The 21567-nt window shown below is 47.5% G+C and overlaps 1 protein-coding gene and 1 pseudogene across 1 annotated transcript; one reads left to right on the top strand and one right to left on the bottom strand.

The window, feature by feature from the left end:
• The first annotated feature begins 9864 nt into the window (after positions 1-9864).
• LOC147975725 (uncharacterized) lies at positions 9865-15977 on the top strand. Its single transcript, XM_087520553.1, has 11 exons — positions 9865-9975; positions 10129-10239; positions 10639-10800; positions 11013-11111; positions 11217-11710; positions 11854-12042; positions 12545-13734; positions 14320-14629; positions 14787-15060; positions 15379-15644; positions 15776-15977. The coding sequence occupies exons 1-11, from the start codon at positions 9865-9867 to the stop codon at positions 15975-15977; spliced, it is 3408 nt and encodes a 1135-aa protein (XP_087376679.1).
• A 2770-nt stretch (positions 15978-18747) lies between these two features.
• Positions 18748-20721, bottom strand: LOC147975724 (protein FAR1-RELATED SEQUENCE 5-like; annotated as a pseudogene).
• Positions 20722-21567: the final 846 nt, after the last annotated feature.

The raw sequence follows: 21567 nt of genomic DNA, 5'->3' as shown, positions 1-21567 counted from the left end.
TTCAGATATGATCATAAGCCGGACCAAAGGAAAGCCGGATTCAGATATGATCCGCTTCTCCTTGGTTATCTCCACCACCTGACAAACAAAACACATAAACCTTTTTTGGGAGTGGAAAAAAGGACAGAGGTCCTGCTTTATTGCTTTATGTAATATACATAGTATAAGTATATACACATTAGAGCCGATGGCTCAAGTATAATAAGGCCGAACATGAGCGATATTCCACGGCCGACGGGTCTCCTCCTCCGACTTACGTGAGTCTGTGTGCTCCCGAACGTCGATAAGGTAGTATGATCCGTTGTTCAGATTCTTGCTGACCACAAAGGGTCCTTCCCAAGGAGGGGATAGCTTGTGCATGTCAGATTGATCCTGGATGAGTCGGAGCACTAAGTCGCCTTCCTGAAAGGTTCTGGACCTAACCGGCGGCTGTGGTAGCGGCGCAGGTCTTGCTGGTAAATCGTCGAGCGGGCTATTGCCAAGTCTCACTCTTCATCCAACAGGTCAAGTGCGTCTTGCCGAGCCTTTTCATTGTCTTCCTCAACATAAGCCGCCACACGGGTGAGTCATGACGAATGTCACTTGGCAGGACCGCCTCTGCTCCATACACCATAAAGAAAGGCGTGTAACCCGTAGATCTGTTAGGTGTAGTTTGATGCTCCAAAGTACAGAAGGTAACTCCTCCACCCAACAACCCGGCGTCCGCTGCAATGGGACCAAGAGCCGGGGCTTGATACCCCTCAAGATCTCTTGATTAGCTCGTTCTGCTTGACCATTGGATTGAGGGTGAGCCACAGCTGAAACGTCAAGTCGGATATGCTCACATTGACAGAACTCTTCCATAGCTCCTTTGGAGAGGTTGGTGCCATTATCGGTTATGATGCTGTGTGGAAAACCAAAGCGAAAAATCACCTTTTTCATAAACTAGACCGCCGTGGCTGCATCACACTTACTGACTAGCTCCGCCTCCACCCACTTTGTGAACTTGTCAACCGCCACCAAGAGGTGTGTCTTTTTATCCTTAGACCTTTTGAAAGGCCCGACCATATCAAGCCCCCAGACTGCAAACGGCCAAGTAATTGGAATCATCCTCAATTCTTGAGCCGGCACATGGGCTCGTCGTGAGAATTTCTGACATCCGTCACATTTACTGACCAGGTCTTCTGCATCAGCATGAGCCGTCAGCCAATAAAACCCATGACGGAAAGCTTTGGCTACAAGAGATTTTGAGTCGGCGTGATGACCACAATCGCCTTCATGAATATCACGAAGGATCTCCTGACCCTCTGTAGGTGACACGCAACGTTGAAATGCTCCAGTGACGCTGCAATGATGTAATTCGCCATTGACAATTGTCATGGACTTGGACCGCCGGGCGATTTGTCTTGCCAAGGTCTCATCTTCAGGCAACTCTCCCCGGGTCATGTAAGCCAAATAAGGCATTGTCCAATCCGGGATAACGTGGAGAGCCGCCACCAGCTGTGCCTCTGGGTCTGGTATTGCCAGATCTTCCTCTGTAGGTAACTTAACAGAAGGATTATTCAAAACATCAAGAAAGCTGTTAGGCGGCACCGGCTTACGCTGAGATCCTAGCCGGCTTAAGGCATCAGTCGCCTCATTCTTCCTTCGATCAATGTGTTCCACCACATAACCCTTGAAATGTCCAGCCACAGCATCGACTTCACGACGGTAAGCCGCCATAAGGGGATCTTTAGAATCCCACTTGCCTGACACCTGTTGATCCACAAGGTCTGAGTCTCCCAAGCATCTTACCCGGCTCAAGTTCATCTCTTTGGCCATCCGGAGACCATGGAGTAGGGCCTCGTACTCAGCTGCATTGTTAGTACAAGGAAACATAAGCCGGAGCACATAACAAAATTTGTCACCTCGAGGGGAAGTTAACACGACTCCAGCCCCTGAGCCTTCCAACTGTCTGGACCCATCAAAGTGAATAGTCTAATAAGTGTTATCGGGCTTCTCCTCAGGTGCCTGTAGCTCTGTCCAGTCGTTGATGAAATCCACCAAAGCTTGAGACTTAATGGCAGTGCGTGGTACGTACTTCAGACCATGAGGCCCGAGCTCGATGGCCCACTTGGCGACTCGTCCTGTAGCCTCTCTGTTCTGAATAATGTCTCCCAAGGGGGCAGAACTTACCACAGTGATAGGGTGACCTTGGAAGTATTGCTTCAGCTTCCGGCTTGCCATGAACACCCCGTAAATAAGTTTCTGCCAATGAGGATATCTTTGTTTTGACTCGATGAGTACCTCACTGACATAATAAACCGGTCGTTGAACCGGATGTTCCTTACCAGCCTCCTTGCGCTCTACCACAATTGCCACACTGACGGCTCGTGAATTAGCAACCACATATAACAGCAAAGGCTCTTTGTTAATGGGATCTGCAAGAACTGGCGGCTCAGATAACTGCCTCTTCAAATCCTCAAAAGCAGCATTAGCAACATTACTCCAGACAAAGGTGTCTGCCTTCTTCATCAGTTGGTACAGCGGTAGGGCCTTCTCACCTAACCGGCTTAAAGCGGCAACATGACCCGCCAATCGCTGAACATCCTTGATACATGCCGGTTTAGCCAAAGAAGTGATTGACTTAATCTTCTCCGGATTAGCCTCGATGCCCCTGTTTGAGACTAAGAATCCCAAAAGCTTGCCTGCAGGCACACCAAATACACACTTCTCCGGGTTAAGCATCATTTTGTAAACCCGGAGATTGTCAAAGGTTTCTCTGAGATTAGATATCAAGGTTTCCGCCTCTCTGGATTTCACCACTATGTCATCCACATAAGCATGAACATTGCGCCCAATCTGATTGTGGAGACAATTATGTACACACCGTTGATAAGTCGCCTGGGCACTCTTGAGCCCAAAAGGCATAGACACATAGCAGAAGGCTCCAAACGGAGTGATGAAAGCCGTCTTCTCCTGGTCCTTAACTGCCATCTTGATCTGATGATAACCAGAGTAAGCATCCAAAAAGCTCAAACGCGCACAACCCGCCGTAGCATCAATGATTTGATCAATACGGGGGAGAGCGAAAGGATCAGCCGGACAAGCCTTATGTAAGTCCGTGTAATCCACACACATCCGCCAGGTGCCGTTTTTCTTGAGCACGAGCACCGGGTTAGCCAACCACTCCGGGTGAAACACTTCGACAATGAACCCAGCCGCCAAGAGCCGGGCGACCTCTTCTCCTATAGCTTTTCGTCGTTCCTCATTGAATCGCCGCAGAAACTGCCTGACCGGCTTATACTTCGGATTAATATTAAGAGTGTGCTCAGCGAGTCCTCTCAGTACACCCGGCATGTCAGAAGGCTTCCATGCAAAGATGTCCCTGTTCTCACGGGTGAACTCGATGAGCGCGCTTTCCTATTTAGGATCCAAGTTGGCACTGATGCTGAATTGCTTAGATGAATCGCCCAGAGTAAAATCAACAAGCTTAGTCTCTGCAGCCGATTTAAACTTCATGGCCGGGTCATGCTCCGTACTCAGCTTCTTGAGGGAGGTCATATCCGCCGGGTCAACGTTATCTTGATAAAATTTGAGCTCCTCTGCTGCACAGACAGACTCGGCATAAGCTGCATCGCCTTCTTCGCATTCCAGGGCCACCTTTCGGCTTCCATGCACAGTGATGGTACCCTTGTAACCCGGCATCTTGAGCTGTAAATAAACATAACACGGTCGCGCCATGAACTTGGCATAAGCCGGCCGCCCGAACAAAGCGTGATATGGACTCTTGATTTTTACCACTTCAAAAGTTAACTTTTCCGCCCTAGAATCATGTCGTCTCCAAAGGCCACCTCTAGCTCAATCTTACCCACAGGATACGCGGACTTACCAGGCACCACTCCATGGAAGACGGTGTTGGAAGTCTTTAAATTCTTGTCAGTTAAGCCCATGCGCCGAAAGGTCTCGTAATAGAGGATGTTGATGCTGCTACCTCCATCCATGAGCAACTTAGTAAATTTATAACCACCAACCTGCGGTGCCACTACCAGGGCCAGTTGACCCGGATTATCAACCCGGGGAGGGTGATCCTCCCTGCTCCAGACAATAGGCTGTTCCGACCACCTCAAGTAACGAGGGACTGCCAGCTCAACAGAATTCACAGCCCTCTTATGAACTTTCTGATCACGTTTACACAAACTTGTGGTGAACACGTGATACTGCCCACTGTTTAGCTGTTTTGGATGACTCTGATAACCCGACTGCTGCTGCTGCTGACCTCCTTGACCAGACTGCTGTTGATTATAACCATCCTGGCTTCCCTGAAAACCGGATCCTGAACCGCCGCCCGGGCCATGAAAGCTGCCATCTCCTGAGCCGCCGCCTGGGCCTTGATTGCCATCAAACGTATTAGAATTCTTGAAAGCCTTCATGATTGCGCAATCCTTCCATAAATGAGTCGCTGGTCGTTCCCGGGTGCCGTGTTTCGGGCAGGGCTCATTGAGTAGTTTCTCAAGAGACGGACCTGACCCACCAAACCGAGGGGGTGGCTTTCCTTTGCGCTTCTGATTGTTACCCTGTGCATTGACCACAAATTCCGGGTTACTGTCCACCTTACGCTTATTGCCTCCTTGACTCGCCAGGTTATGCTGCTGACCCTTTCCATTACCATTCTTCTTTCCCTTCCCTGTCTTTTCCTCATCAGACGCGGGATCCTTGGTACTATCAGAATCGGCATACTTGACTAAAGCCGCCATCAGCGTCCCCATATCGTTGCAATCACGCTTAAGGCGCCCTAGTTTCTGTCTCAGAGGCTCAAAACGGCAATTCTTCTCCAGCATGAGAACTGCTGAGCCGCATCCATCTTGTCAGACGAATGTATTATCTCTTTGACCCGGCGCACCCAATGAGTCGTAGATTCACCTTCCTCCTGCTTACAATTTGTCAGGTCCACAATCAACATAGACTGCTTGCAAGTGTCCTTGAAGTTCTGGATGAAACGGACCTTTAGCTCCGCCCATGAACTAATGGAATTGGGTGGCAAACCCTTTAACCAAGAACAGGCCGTTCCGTCCAACATCATGGTGAAGTATTTAGCCACCGCTTCATCACTAACCTCCAGCAGCTCCATGGCCATCTCCTAACTTTCAATCCATGCCCCAGGCTGTAAATCGGCAGTATAATTCGGCACCTTTCGAGGTCCCTTGAAATCCTTGGGCAGATTACATTACGTAGAGCCGGCACCAGACAAGGAACTCCTCCGGTTCTAGTAGCAACACCTGCCTCAACGGAAGTCGTCGGGTAAGCCGGTGAGTCCTGTTGGGCTGCTAGCTGAGCCGCTAGCTGAGCCGCCCGCTCGTCCTCCTGACGTATCCGATCCTGAACCGGGTTATACCCGCCGGGCTGGTTCCGGCACTGAGCGCTACTTGACAAGGCCTCTGACTCCATGTGTCTACTGTAACTCGGGCTCCAGTTTTGACGAGGCAGAGCTAACCAGGGCGGAGGAGTTGAGTTAATCCTGTCCCGGCTGTAGGAGTAGGTTTCTTGCTGAGCCAGGGCTGTTTGGACAAGTTCCCTGATCCTCCAGGTTTCCACCGCTGTCGGATCATCACCATCTACTGGGAGAGCCGCCAAACGTGTTGATGCTGCAATTAATTTCTCCATGGGGTTGGAGAAGTGACCCTGTGGTATTGGTACGTAATGGGGCGGTGCCATATTGCCGTGAAGAGGCGCCGTCACCGGAGGCTGGACTGGGCCTCCTGCTCCGGATGTCATAAACTGATTTGCACCTGGCGGGTTACTTGGGCCGGCCCCGGGTGTAGCAAAGAGATTCCGAGGATCATAAATCTGAGGTAAACGGGACTGAGTTTTCTGATGTCTCCTCCTCATTACCTCTGTAAGTGCATCTAGTGCCACCCCTAGTTGGTTTTGGAGTATTGACGACAAACCTAGTTGAGGGGCTAATGTGTTTGTGAGAATTGCAGGATAACACAGGTAGAAGTCCCTCATTGATTCGGTTTTCCTACCAGAGATGACCCCTAAAAATGTATGAAGACATTGATGTCAAAGGTGGTATATGAAGATATTCACATTGAAGACTATGACAAGAGAAGACATCGCATGAAGCCTATGGAGCTCGAAGACTTAGATCTTTCATAGTTCTTTTTCTTCTTTGTTGAGTCATAGGAACCACCGTGCTGTTAAGTGAGGTCCAAGAGAACCAGTCAGAATGACTGAAGTGATGCTTAACCAAAACCTATGTCTTCGAGTGAAGACTATGAGAGCGAATCTTGTCCAGAGTCGGACAAGTCAGCTTTGCTTGTAGCCCAAGTAAAGTTGCCGTGTGAGTTTGAAATCTGACCGTTGGAACACGTGTCAGTTCCTTAGTGACCCAGGGTCATTTCAGACAAATCAGGTCAGGTTGCCTAGTGGCTATAAATAGCCCACCCCCTACAACCATAAACGGTTGGCTGCTCAGAGTTAGTGTACGGCTTTTGTCGTTTGAGAGCAACCCACCTCGAAGCCTTTGAGAGAGAATTCCTTGCGAGGATAAAGCCCTAACCACCCAGAGCCAAAGAGAATTAGGCATCACTTAAGTCTTCTTGTCTGTGTGATCTGAAGACTTATTACACTTGAGGACTGTGAATCCTCCAGCCGGTTAGGCGTCGCGTTCTGAGCATCCAAGAGACATTGTGGATTGCCGGTGAACGAAGTCTGTGAAGGTTTGGGAGTCTACCTTGAAGACTTACCAGAGTGATTGGGTGAGGTCTGTGTGACCTTAGCTCAAGGGGAATACGGTGAGGACTGGGTGTCCTGAGCTGCGTGTTCAGGACTGGGTGTCCGGGACTGTGTGTCCTCAGGTTTAAATACCTAGCCGCCCTAACCAGATGTACAGTTGTCACAGCAACTGGAACTGGTCCAATAAATCATTGTCTTCAACGTGTCACTGGTTTCATCCTTTCCTTCCCTTTACTTACTGTTGGTCCTTGTGAAGTCATTGTATGATTGCACTATCTTTTATCTTCACTGAGTGACTGTGTGTTCTGTTTGGCTTCATAATATCTTCCTACCTGATCCTTACTACATTGCTGCTATTAGTCATTGTGTTTTCACTCCATTGAATACTTGACTATGGTTTGCCTAGTGTAGTCTACCTTCCGCTGCATGGTAATAGGTTTATTTCTGTCGTTTGTCTTCGAAACTTCCACGTTTTGAAGACTTTCATAAAAATCGCCTATTCACCCCCCCTCTAGTCGATATAACGCACTTTCAACCTCATTAGATGCGTTCAAGCTCAACGTGAGCTGAAAGGCCTCTGCCTGAAGTTGTTGCGCCCGTTCGTCCAAAGCCGCCCGCTTTGTCGCTAATCTAGTATCTTCAGCTGCTAAGGTTTCCTTGGCCCGGGCGATCTCATCGCGAACCTGTGCCACCTCTGCCTCATGCTCAGATTGGTTCGCAGGGACGACTGTAGTAATTAACAAGGCCGTAAGTTTATCCATGAGATCCATCAGCACCTGAGCCGGTGAGCGCACAGGGCCTCCTGCCCCGGCTGCTCCTAACCCGGATGTTATCGCCGCTGAGGCCGTAGAATTTTGGTCAGATTGAGTACCAGCCATGAAGACTCCTGCCCAGTTTGGCGACTCTGAGGGGTCCGGAATAGTGCTGCCATCGGAACAGCCCCCAAGCACACCATCTTGAACTTGATACAGCGAATCTGTTGAGCCGGCGGACGAAACACCATCAGAGAGGACGGCTGGTTCACCATCACCTTCAGATCCTTCAGAAAGTTCACCTCCGTGGATGCAACCCACAAAGGCACGCTTCACGATGGGTTAAGCTCGGGCGGGTTTCGCACGCTGAGCCGTCTCGACAAGGTCGGTGCAGCTGTCCGGCTCAGGGCCCGGCTCACCAATCCGGCCGATGAAGACGTGAATTCGGCCAAAGGGGACCCGGTACCCGTACTCAATTGAGCCGGCATCGGGGCCCCAGCCTTCGTCGTCGATGTAGATCCTGCCGCGACGACTCTTGGTCATCCGGCCAACTGCGTATCCCTTGAGCCCTTCGAAGCTGCCCTTCAAGAACTCAAATCCACCGTGCGCTGGCCCCACGGTGGGCGCCAACTGTCGTGGAATTGTCATGGCAGATGTCCTTTTGCAAGGACTTAGTCGTGGAGCCATCGCAACTAGGAAGCTTAAAGGGGTTAATCGGGACAAGGACATGCGAGGTTTATACTAGTTCAGCCCCTTACGGTGAAGGAAGGCCTACGTCTAGTTCGGTTGGAATTGCTTGAGGTTTCGATGACCAGGGAGCGAGATACGCTATGCCTGGCTCTCGATCAGTTGTTTCTTGCCCTAAGCCGCTGGCGGGTCGTCCCCTTATATACACTGGTTGACGCCTTGCGGCCTACAGAGTCCTGGCCGGCTCATAAACAGTGTCCGGCTCGGCGACTAGTTACTTCTACCTTACAGTACAAGTTATACCATCATGGCGGTTTATCTTTACGGGCCTCAGAGTCGCCTGTGGGCCTTTAAGCCTTTTAGTGAACCGCCATCTTCATGCCTTGGCCTTGGGCTTCTGATGAACCTCTATTTGCGTAACCCGGCCCCTCCTGGATGGCTTACACAAATAGTCATATCCCCAACAGTGTCAGATGCCATACATATGCTTTGCATGTGGCAAGTTTTTGGCTGACCACATCATGTCTGTTGCCATGCCGCAGTCAGTACAATATGGCAAATTCATTGTACTGTAGGCGCAATTTTTTTTGTTTTGCCACAATGACTTTGTGATATTTGATCACACTGTGGCAATTTTCAAGTTCTTGGTTAGATGTGGTTTCATCGATTTGTTCTAGTATGTGTTGCATTTCAGCACGGCAATTTCACCCTAGCACATTTCTGCCGCTGAACAAGTGGCATTTGATTGGTGTATTTTTAGGACAGTGTGTTAGCTGCCACATCTTAGTTTTTGTGATGTGGAGGATTCTGTGACTCTCTATCGTACTATCTTGGGCTAACATGGCAACTTCAACATTTTTTGTTTTCAAGTGCATTTACCATATGTACACTTTTTTACTTGATAATGCAACCAACGTGCTTACTTGCCACGTTTATGTTTTCGACAATCATAGGAGGGGTGCGTGTGTGTTCATGTTATTTTTTCTGCATTCACTAGTTGACATTTTCTGTTAGGTGGCAACTGCTTACCTCTTGCATTTACATTTCCACCATGACAATTTGGTTTGTTCCTATCTCAGCAGAATGGCTCGTGGCGATCATCAAAACAATGATGATGATTTCATGGATCCACCACAGCGTAATCGGGCAACTGGACGGAGAAAAGAGGGTGATGAGGTAAATGTTCACACATCCCCCCTTCCTCCTGCTTTATGTTACTGGTTGACACCTCGAGCTTGCAGTCGTCTGACACGAACTAAAATTTCATGACATTGCAAAACATGGCAACAACTGATCACTTTTTGCAAAAACATGGCAACAACTGATCACTTTTTATCTGTTTTTTGCAGAAGAAGAAACGTATTCGCAACAAAGCCTCCCAAGAAGACTGACTGCGTTGACTGACAAATTCACCGACGATCAGAAGGGGGCTGCTGCTGAGATGGGTATGCAGTCTATGATGGATGTCCGATGCACGAACCTTGTCAACCCTGTATGCGACTGGCTTGGTGAGATCTACGACCCCGCCTCCAGGGAATTCGTGATTCCGGGACGTGGAAGACTACCGTTGAACGAGGAATCCGTGTTCTGCACTTTGGGTGTGCCTCGTGGACATATCAAAGTCCCGTACGAGGTCAACAATGAGATCGAGGAAGCGTTGTTCCCCCGTTTGTTTCCTGGGTCAGAATCCATGCCGAACACGTCTGCAGTGGCAGATTCGCTGTAGGCCATGACGACGCATGGAGATGTTTTCAAGATGAAGCTACTCATGTACCTCATCTTAGCTGTTTTCGCGCCGACCACCTCTCTTCGCCCAAGCAACAAATGCTTCCCCATCCTGGTGAATGATCCATCTTTACTACTTTATTTTCCTTTGATCTTTTTGGCTCCGATGTCATGTGTAAAGCTAGTGACTGCCAGCGTTTTCTGATGTTTTTTCCATTTGATTTCTGATGCGGCAACCTTTTTTGTCCTGAAATTTTGTGTGGTGCAGGCGGATCTGGAAAATGTGAAGAACATGAATTGGTGTAAGTTTATTGCCGACTTCCTGCACGATGCATTCTCAAGCAAGATGTACCAAAAGGGTTGTCGACTGCATTTAATGGTATTTTTTACCAGTTCTTTCTGTGAACACTGTTTTTAACACACTTTTATTCATGCATGGCAACCTGATCATAACAAGATGGCAACCTGATCATATCAAGATGGCAACTGCCATAATGACAATATGGCAACTGGCATAATGACAATATGGCAACTCCCATCATATTAGTATGGCAACTGTCATCATACTATGATGGCAACTGCCATCATAACAACATGGCAACTGCTATCACACTATGATGGCAATTAGCACATGTAGATGGCATCTTCTTCTTTTTCTTCTCTTCTTTCATGCACCTCAACTTGATTATCATGGGAACATATATTATCCTGTTTTCCTCCACACAGTACCCATGATGGCAACTGATATTTCTTTCTTTTTAAAATTGTTTTGCATCAGCTCATGTACGTCGACTGTCTTGATCTGTCCACCGTGGATTTCACTGGGACAGGAGGCCCGCCACCTGCGCACAAGTTTTCTATTTCTGCATGGACTATCAACACTGTCAAGGCTGTGCTTGCCGCAGACAAGGCTACTGACACCACATATGGAAAACTGCAGGTTAGTTCTGGTTTCTTTGCCCACACGGCATGCCTACAAATTGGCATGAGGCAACCGTCTGTGGGTCATAAGAGATGACTACCTTTGTTATTCATGGCTGTCTGGGTACTGTATCCATGTCTCATTCCACATGGCAACTCTTTTCATTCGTGCTTAAACTTACATTCTCTCTCTTACGTCCTAGCTTTTTTTCTTTTTTTTGTTCTTTCCAGCTGATGGCCAAGCATGCTATAGACTACAGTGTGTTTGGGGGGCCTCAAAACTTTGGAAAGTGGATGGACGTGCACTCAGCTCTGTCTTGCCCTGCCGAGGTAATCAAAAGATCTACATCTATGGTTTGCCGTGGAGTATTTTTTAATGTCATGCAAGTGATTGCAATACGGGTGGTCATTGATGCTTCTTTGTTTCATGCACAGGCGAGGGCACCTGTTGAGCATCTAATAGGGCAGTTTGCATCTGGAATGACCGGCTTGCTCGGGAAGTTGGTTGAGGGGTGGACGTCCCTCAGTGGCTCTGACAGCGACGCGGTTGCGAGGCAGTTCACTTCATTTGTCCCGGAACGTACACACCGGCCAACCGGTTGCCGTGGCCGGTATGACTACAACAGTTCCCAAGAGCCTGCTGACACACAAGATGAACTAGGTGGAGATGCTGGTATCAGCAAGGATGACGACGATGTCATGGAGAATGTGCAAGAGGACACCGATGATGATGATCATGTTGAAGTTCGCGCAGGTGGTAACAAGGGCAAGGATGCAACAGATGTCCCCCAACCGGAGAAAGTCAAACAACATACGGCTGCGAGAGGCGAGGGGGTTTTGCCATCAAAGAGGGGGAGGGCTCCAGAGGGTGTTGGGCAGGGTTCTGCTGGCAAGAGGTCTAGGACCGACCCCGTAGCTGCCAGGAAGAGGTTCGACTTTTATTTTAGTTTTTTGCTTTGTCTATTTTCTTCGAACAGACTCATCCTTTTTTTTGCACTTGTTTTTGTCAAGCGCGGCAACGAGTTTGCTGTCTGACAATTGCCACCTTTTTTCCTCCATCTCATACGTGCAGCGAGCCGAGAGCTGGTGGACGAGCAGTTACAAAGAATCAGGCGCCAATGCCAACCCGTGTTTCTGCTCGGTTGAACAAAGGCGCCCCCATTACCGGTGACACCCCTTCCACCAGGTCATCTCCTCGCACGACGACGACCAACACCGGGGATCCTGTCATGTTGCCAGACCCGAGGAAGGCAGTCAAGAAGTAGGTTTTTTTATCCGCTTTCATTGACATAGCGCTATATTTTCTTGATTTTCCAATGCATCCATTTAGCTTGTCACATTGTCTTCTGTCATCGCCCCCCACGTGGCAACTGCTGTTCTCCAAATGATTTTTTCCTTCCTTTTTAAGTGTATGGCAACTCCTATTGTTTTTTACATGGCAACTGGAATCTAGGCCAAATGGTAACTTTAATGTACCTAATGGCAACTGCCATCTTTATCGTTGGCTTGTGAGCTCATCCCACACCTAGGTTTGAAATTGCATTCATGGCAGATCAGACATTTTTATCATTCTTCAAGTTGACTAACATGGCAACTGCTGCTGGATGGCAACTGCTAATTATGACACATGGCAACTCACGTTCCCCTTACATGGCAACTACCAGCTTTTCCACTTGTTTTTCATTTTTTTAAGATTTCTACCAAGGAAAACATATTTTTGTTCATTTTTAATACCTTTTTCATGTGCTTTATTTTTTTTGCAGGGTGAAGAAGACTACTACGCGCGGGGCCAAGCATATCAGTAAGGACCCGCTCGAACGCCTGCATTCAAAGTTGTCAACAGGGGGCAACTCAGATGTACATGAGGCACCAGGCGACAATACTGCTGCTGCACCGTTAACCGCTCCCACCAACTCTGATGCAAGTGGCCGACCATCTCCGCCGGCTGCAGATGTGCAGGCTAGAATAACAGGCATCCGTACATCGGGGAGTGATGAGTCGGTATCTGCCAGGACAGCTGAAATATTGCCAACTCTTCTGGCAATGAAGGATGCTGCTGTGAGCCATGCCACCCCATCAGCAAGCGTTGAAGTGGACGCTCCCGAGATGAACCTAAGCAAGGAAGATTCCCGCTCATCTGACACTGATTCCAAGCGCGTGCGTGGTGGCACTCCTGTGTCCACGACAGAAGCGGCTGAGGCGGCAGTTCACAAGGATATGCCATCTACAGGTGAGAGTCCTGGCACAACAGCTCCAGCTCCTGTCGGTGCAGATACTGCTAAGGCGACTGTTTCGCATGCTGGTCTTCCACCTAGGTGTCGTAGCCCCCGCAAGCAACCAACAGACATACCCAACGCACCGGCTGTAGCTAGGAGCAGGAGAGACGAGTCTGGTTATGTTCCTGCGTCCACACTGTTCCCGCCACCTGCCAAAAGCAATGTGATGGAGAAACCGGAAGACCGGAGCACAACTGATGCAGGTGTCAAGCCGGGCACGAGTGACGCAGGTGAAAAACCGGAGCAGACTGCGCCTTTACCCGCAGTGGAAATCCCTAGCATAAATCTGAGCACTTCCAGGCTCCCAGTCAATGTCGGTGTCCCCTACAGCCCAAACAAGAAGATTGTCATGAAAGATGCGGCTGATACCGCTAACAACACGCCCCGCCCTGCAAATAAGGCCGATCATTCTGTAGCGGCCGATTCAGATATGTTTGTTGATCTTTCACCCTTGGATTCTGCCTCGCAAGTCGTTCGTGGTCCGGCCAGTAGGAATGAGAGGCACCCAATGGCCTTTACCCCACCGAGCTTCAGCCTTGGCATCAGTCAAGATCAACCGGTGGTGCAAGATCTTATGCCAGTTGCCTTTGCTTTCCCAGGAGGCATGCCCGCAATGATGGCGCAGCCAATGGTCGAGGGCAGGAAGGTTGTCAAGTTCGCAGAGCCGATTGTGCAAGGTACACTTGTCATGTCCTTATGATTTTTCTTGTATACATCTTTGTAGTTTGATTTTTGTCTCAATCATATTTTTTGGGGGTTCTCACTTGTGATGACAACTGACATGTGATGACATGGCAACTGGATTTGATGCACCATGTCACCTACATTTTTTGCTACCATGCTGCATTTGACATTTGCGCAACCACGTGGCAACTGAAGTTGATTCAACATGGCAACTGTAGTTGCTGTCACATGGCAAATACAGTGCATTACACATGGCAACTGGATTTGCCACACCATGTCACCTGCATTTTTTGTTTCCATGCTGTATTTTTTCATACGGCAATCACATGGCAAGTGGAGTTGACACAACATGGCAACTGTAGTTGCTATGACATGGCAACTACAGTCCAACTAGATGGCAACTACAGTGCAACTACATGGCAATTGTAGTTGCTATGACATGGCCACTGTAGTTGGACCACACATGGCAACTGCCCCACTTTTTCTACCTACATCTCACATCATGCACCCTATCTTCTCACAATTCATCTGTTTTTGATTTTCTAGGTATCCTAACCCACTTTTTTTTATCATTGCAGCCACCCCTGAGGAGATTTCACCATCACTTGACGAAGCTTACTGCATGATTGAGGAGGCAGCATTGCAGAGGAGGTCCTCACGAGGGCAAGGGCAATCAAGTTCCAACGTGCCTGCAGATACGGTATCTGAGGATACCATTAGGAGTGCCACTCCTGGTTCTGTGAGGCAGCAGAGGGTAGTTCACCCACCTCCCGCGGAAGACTACGAGCCCGAATTCAGGGCCACTAAGGAACATACCCAGCTGTACGATATCGTCAAGCGGTTTGGAAATGCGAGGGCCAGCAGCAAGCACATGAAGGAGCTGAAAGCGTAAATGACCACACCCCATAATCTCTCATTTTGCTTTGCTCCTTTTTTACCATTCATCTTCTTCGTACTTTCTATACACGATCCGCTTACGTTTTAGTTCTTTCATTCTTTTTACTTGGTAGGCATGATTCTTCCATGTTATATCGTTTTCATACAACTCATGTTTGGACAAAACCAAAGTCATTCAATGCGGAGCGACGTACGTCGACCTGGGTGATCTTGCCGAGTCCGTGAGGCCAAACGGTAAAATGTCGACGAATGTAGTTGCATGCGGGATCGACTACATCAACAATCACACCGATGTGTGTGCCGACAAGATAATCATGCATTATAGTGTGACCTGCAAAATATGGGATGGTGACTTCCACCACAAAATCCTGAGGAAGAATTTTGCTCAACACGGTGAATTCAAGCTCACACTGAAGAAATATGTGAGTACTCCTTCCCTGTCTGCACTGTTTTTTCACATGGTGTGGTTTTTTGCCATCATCTGCACTTGTGTTTATGTGGCAAATGTTTTCATGTGGCAACAGCTGCCGTGCACACTGACTTCTTGATTTTTGCATCCCGTGCAAACTATGTGGCAACTTGATAGTAAAATACACAGCACATTTTGTTCATACATGGACGGCAACTTTCTTTCAACTACCCCCACCCATAACCAAACATTCTACGTGATTCTAATTTTTTTGTCCCTCTGCTGTTCTTTATGTGAACTCTGCTTCTCATTTCTTCACTTTTAAATGCAGGTCATGTTCCCCATGTTCCAGGAGCTTGCACCACATGACCCACACGACAAGTGTGGTCACCACTATGCGATCTGTCTTGACCTGAAGAACCAACGTTTTGAGGTGCTTGATTCAATCCGTTCGGAAGCTGATGCAGACCTTACTACGCATGCCGAATTCTTCATTAACAACCTCAAAGAGACATGGAACCGTCACTATGAACATTCAAAGGTCCAGATCAGACATTTCCAGACTAAGTATGTGGCGACTGCGAAGCAAGGGAACACGTAATTTCTTCCTTCCTTCATGTGCCATTTACATTATTCCAACCCCTCTTTTGTTGTCACATCTGAATTGAAGTCTATCTTTGTTACGTCTGTCCTTTTTGCGTGTTCACCTGACTCTTTTCCTCGTGCAGGACAGACTGTGGCTTTCACGCGCTGGAATACTTTGCAAAGTGGGAAGGCAGAATTGTCCCTGCTATCATAGCTGCAACGGTCGTTGAGCTCCGAAAAATCTACACATGGAACTGGTTGACGAATGAAGATTTCAACAAGCGGTCCGGAGCACGCGAGTTCGTGGAGGAAGCTATCAAGAAAGTCATCAAGAAGTACAAGTGATCACGTGGCGTTACACACCAGACGCATACCTTACATTCTGTTGCCGAGGAATATAAGGTACTATCTCTTTGTTCTCGTCGAAAACTATGTTTGTGTGCTATGTTATGACTGCAACCCCGCGTAGCCTACTATGTAGTGGTGGTGTGTGAGCGACATTTGAATAGTTTCTGTAATATATGTGTGGACGTGAACCTATTTTAGGTGTTACAGCATATATGTTTTTATGTTTATCATTATTACAATGGTTTCATCGTTTCTAGCACCGATTTGCTGTTTCGAATGCGTCTACGATGTTTTTAAAAAAGATGACAAATGTAGTTCATCAGACATGGGTAGTGAAAGTCATCGTCGTTTTTCATTTTGACTGTTTTGCTTCTTCTTTTTCATCGCTAACTGCACCGGCTAGCATGGGTAGGTTGATCATGTAGCCACAACCTTTGCTGCGGTTTATACACGTTACGCTTTTTCCAACTTGTTTCCCATACATTGCACACAACACACTATGTGTCTCTAAACCGCGTCGTATTGTCATGGAAATATATGCCATGCAGAGTCATTACAAATACCATGGCATATTTTCAGTACAGCTAACATGGCAGATACAGTACAAACAATATGGCAGATCCAACATAATTAACATGGCAGATACAGTACAAACAACATGGCAGATCCAACATAATTAACATGGCAGATACAGTACAATTAACATGGCAGATCCAGTACAACTAGCATGGCATATTTAGTATAAAATAGCATGGCATATTTAGTATAAAATAGCATGGCAGACTAACTACACATAACATGGCAGATTAACTACACATAACATGGCAGATTAAGTACCCATAACATGGCAACTGCATTTATCCATTCAATGAATTTTCCTTCCACTTCTGATGCCCCTCAAAAGTCATTCTCCCAATTTTTTAAAAAAAATTATCATCATCTAGGGTACAAAACAAAATGTCCACAAGGACCATGTCACATCGCCTCAATTTTTGCTCATGGATTGCCCGCCCCTTTCTTCGTTTTCTTGTGTTTTGCTTGGATCTTCAATCTCGACTTGTACCTTATCTCTCTTGGACGACCCTTTGTGATGGAACGGGGTGGGTTCCTGACCTGGGTGTGTGTGCTTGCTGTTCCAGATCCTATCTCCGAGTTTTCAGATGATGGCCCCGTGGATGAAGGCACACTTGATGTGCGGGGGAACCGGTGTAAGGCTTCCTCAGCTTTCCTCTTCTTGATCTCATCAAGCTCTCTTTTCAGTGCCTTCCTGTGTTTTTCTGCGACTCTCGCTGTCTCATCACTCTTGCACGCTTCATCAATTAGCTCAGCATAGTTCTTTGTCAGCACAACGTGCCTCACGGCTTCCATGGTTGACTCAAGTCTCTCGTCATGCACAGCCAGAACTGCGTGTGTTGTCTGCGGCGCCAACGCGTTCAGCGTCCCAAGTCCATCGCCGCCTTATGAAATGGCGGGGCATCCGTGTCACAGTGTTCATGTCCATTACTTTTAGTATGTGACAGTACACAATGCCGTCCCGTTCGAACTTGCAGCATTGGCAGTAGTACTCGCCTTCGCCTATCGAGGCTTTGACGAAGTAGTTCCTTCCTTTGTCCGGGTCTTCAGGTTCTGAATCTGACATGCCCAAAATAGAACACACCTTGAACATATGTTCGTCCACCTGGAAAGTCATGAACATGCTGGCACGCTTTATTTCTTCCTGAAATCTGCAAGTTTTGTGTGTTTTCTATTAAACTATCATGCGCTCTTTTCTTGTACCACCTTATGTTGTCATGAAAATAGAAATACATTTTGTTTGAACATGGCAAACATAGTTCATTGAACATGGCAAACATAGTTCATTGAACATGGCAAATATAGTACGTTGAACATGGCAAATACAGTACACTAGACATGGCAAATGCAGTACACTAGACATGGCAACTGTAGTACACTAGACATGGCAACTGTAGTACATTTTCAACTGGATATCGTCATTTTTCCACACCAACATCCCCCAATGGAAGCACATTGCATAAAACATGGCAACTGCCCTTTTATTTAAACATGACATCTACAGTTGATTAAACATGGCAATTGCATTTCAACAAACATGGCAGATGCATTTTATTAAACATGGCAACTGCATTTCAGCATATGTGTCGCCAATATAACATTTTTTCCAGTTGACATTGGCATTTGCATGCCAACATGCCCCAATGGAAGCACAGTGCATTAAACATGGCAACTGCACTTCATTCAACAAGGAAAATGCACCCGAGCAAGCATGGCAAAACAAATTTTTCATTGAACATGGCAACATGCAGCTGAGTAAGCATGGCAAACAGTATTTCATTAAACATGGCAACTGCATATCATGGCAACTGCATTGCACTCTATAAGGCACCTACTGACTTGGTGCTTTTTCTGCAAATAAGACTGTAACGCAACTGACTTACTTGTTAAAGACCTTGTTGGTGTATATCTTGCTCATTTGCCTCTCTATCGATAAATACGTTAGCAATTTTGGCTGCTTTAGTGCCGTGGTCGCTTCTTGCTGTAGCTCAGATCCCAGAATTTTTTGTTGCAAAGTTGTGTACTGCTTGGCAAACTGTAGCAATGAGTTGCCAGGGCTGACGTACCGCTTCAAAACAGCATTGAACCCCTCGCTGCGCTACGTAGTCTGCAGAAAGGGGAAGAAGCACTGCATGAAGTAGGCCGACACCCAGTACATTCGCTTCTCCCACAGGCTAACAAGAGTCTCGTTGTCTTAGACTTGATGTGTTTCAGTCATGGCCATCCAGCTCCTTTCAAACTCCTCCACCGTCAAGTTGTGGTCCACGCACAGCTCAAATGCCTTGTGTAGCTCTGGACGGTCAGCAAAGAACGGTCCTAGTGTCTCCTCAGCCTTCTTTATAATGTGCCACCTGCAGTGCCTGTGCACTGCCAACGGAAAGACCTCCTCTATGCCTGCACGCATGCTGAAATCTTGGTCTGTTATTACGTTCATCGGATCAAGTCCATCCATGCACTCCAAGAAGGTCTTGAACAGCCAAACGTACCCATCCGTGTCTTCGTTCTGGACGAGCCCGCAGCCGAACTGCAACGACTGATTGTGGTTATTTATTTCTATGAACGGAGCGCATGGCATCTTGTACATATTGGTGAGGTACATCGCGTCGAATGAAATGCAATCTCGGAAATGTTTGTAGGATCTCCTTGCAGCACCATCCACCCAATACATGTTCCTAACACGGTCCTCATCGTCCAACCTTATCCTGTAGAAGAAATCTGGATCTTCCTTCGCTTTCTCATCGAAGTAGGCCATTGTGGCCTCTATGTCTGCCAACTTGCTCTCTCTACGGTACTTGGCCTGTAGGTTTGTGACGTCAGCTGGTATGTACGGCATGCTACTCAGAGTCCCCTTTTTACTGTGGATGAGAGATAGTATCTGTACCATTCTTGATGGACCGACGTTACAATCATGTAGCAGCTTTACGAATTGCCTTTCGACGGGGGTGAACCCTCTGTGGGCGGTCAGAAATTTTACCAGGTCGAAATTCTTTATGAGTTGGTGGTTGTGCTCATCAAAATATTCATTGACCACCCATTGTGCTCCATCTACGTTTAGCTTACACCGGATAGGGCACTCGGTCTTGAGAATGATACTTTTCTTTCGTTCCGGAACAACAGGCGCAACACCTTTCCCCTTCTTGTTCCTCCGTGCCTTGTGGCACCTCATCTCGCCTCTGCTGTACTCGTTAGTTTTCTTAATTTTCCTATGGTACTCGGTGTTGACCGCAAATCCATGGAACTTTGCATATGTCTGGTAGTATTCCTTTGCTTCTTCGAACGATTCAAATCTCTGCCCAATGTACGGTGGCTGAGGTACCACGATCTCTGATTACCCACCATCTTCATCCCCTTGTGCGTCGTCGTCAGTTTCATCATTCACTTCAGTATCGGCGGCAGTTCCATCTACTTGAGTGTTGCCAGTGCTTGTGTTCAAAGGGGTGCTTGTCGGCATTGCTGGAATAATTGCCATTCCCGACTCTGACTCGAAATTGTTTGCGGCATGATTGTCTGCTGGCTGGTGGAACACGTCTTCCGTGCGCTCAGAGCTCCCCGCAGTAGATGTCCCCGCGCCGCTGTTCAGTGTAGTTGTAGGCCCTGTAATAGAAAAAACAGGTACGAGAGTAAGATTTTTGTTTGGATAACATGTGTATCGCAACGGATCACACCATCTTCGAGTGATTTGGCATGACATCATTTCAAACAGCAAGCCGTGAGTCTGCGCGTGGACATGTATGGCAACTGTAGCTGTCCAGTCATGGCAGCTACTGTTCAACAAACATGGCAACTATTGTTTTTCCTACAAATAACTACAAATAACAAATGTAGCGTTGTTTTTTGTGGTTCAGTTTTTTTCCTTACCTTGTTGTGCTGCATTTGACCATCTTGTGTGGTCTGTGACACCATAATGACGTGCTCCATCTGCAATTTGTGAAGCTTGCCACAAGACGTTTGCCGGGTTACCACCAGCGTAATAACCTGTAAGCATGGTAGTGGTTGGTCAATTCATGGCAAATGCAGTTTGTGCTAGCACGGCAACTGCAGTTTTACTGGCATGGCAACTGTAGTTGCATCGGTATGGCAACCGCAGTTGTTCCTTCATGGCAACTGCAGTTGCCATGGCATGGCAAATGTAGTTGCACTGGCATGGCAACTGCAGTTGTTCCTCCATGGTAACTGCAGGTGTCCAGGGATGGCAACAACAATTGTCCAGGGATGACAAGTGTAGTTTTTAATTCATGGCAATTGTAGATGTCCAGTCATGGCAATTGTAGTTGTCAACTATGCTCCTTCTGCTAATTGAGTATCCGCAACTTCACTTTTTTATGGACTCACCTATGTATGACGTCGATGGCAGGTACATGGGTGCTGCCTGATGCCATGTGCTGCATGAAGGCTCTGCATTTTCACCCGTGATAACTCGTGGGTCCTTTTGCCAGTTTTTTTGCATGTTCATTTTTCATGTCCACAGCAGTATGTGCTCTTTTTTCGTTTTGCATTACCTTGATTAGCCATACTAGCTAGTTGAAGTTGGCTGCCCGTATATTTGTGAGTGTTAGTGCCTTGTGACTGAACTTGTCACGGGGGCCCCCTAAGAGTGTTTTGGTCATAAGAACCTGCGAAAAAATGATAGTGTATAACATAAGTAGAATGTCATCTTCATCGTTGCGAAGATGGCAACTGTTCTCCTCTTTTGTTATCACGCATCATACCTATGCCTGCATACTATTCTAGTAGTGGCAGCAACGGCCCTGCAGAGATGAGTTGACTGTACTCTGATGCATCCCAAGGGGGTGTTTCTGGCCTTTGAGAACCCCAAGCATCAACGCCATCTTCGTGATTCATTCTTTCCGTGTCTCGCTTCTTTCCGATGTGTTCTCAATCACTGGATGAACAAGAAGGCATCAACAATCCACAAGAATTGTATTCTTCTGCTGCTTGCACATAGAAGATAGGGATGGCAAGCAACAGGTCAAATAGGTGGCAGCTACTGACAACGAAAGGTGGCAACTGTCGT

The sequence above is a fragment of the Triticum urartu genome, chromosome 4A (assembly GCF_056163025.1).
Source record: "Triticum urartu cultivar PI428250 chromosome 4A, HENAU_Tu73, whole genome shotgun sequence".
NCBI lineage: Eukaryota > Viridiplantae > Streptophyta > Magnoliopsida > Poales > Poaceae > Triticum > Triticum urartu.
This window is presented reverse-complemented; position numbering and strand designations above follow the sequence as displayed.

Excerpts from the sequence above, each read along its gene's own strand:
- LOC147975725 (XM_087520553.1), top strand. The coding sequence starts at position 9,865 with ATGACGACGCATGGAGATGTTTTCAAGATGAAGCTACTCATGTACCTC. Across the intron at positions 9,976-10,128 it reads ACAAATGCTTCCCCATCCTG|GCGGATCTGGAAAATGTGAA; the intron begins GTGAATGATCCA and ends TGTGTGGTGCAG. Across the intron at positions 11,711-11,853 it reads CCCGTAGCTGCCAGGAAGAG|CGAGCCGAGAGCTGGTGGAC; the intron begins GTTCGACTTTTA and ends TCATACGTGCAG.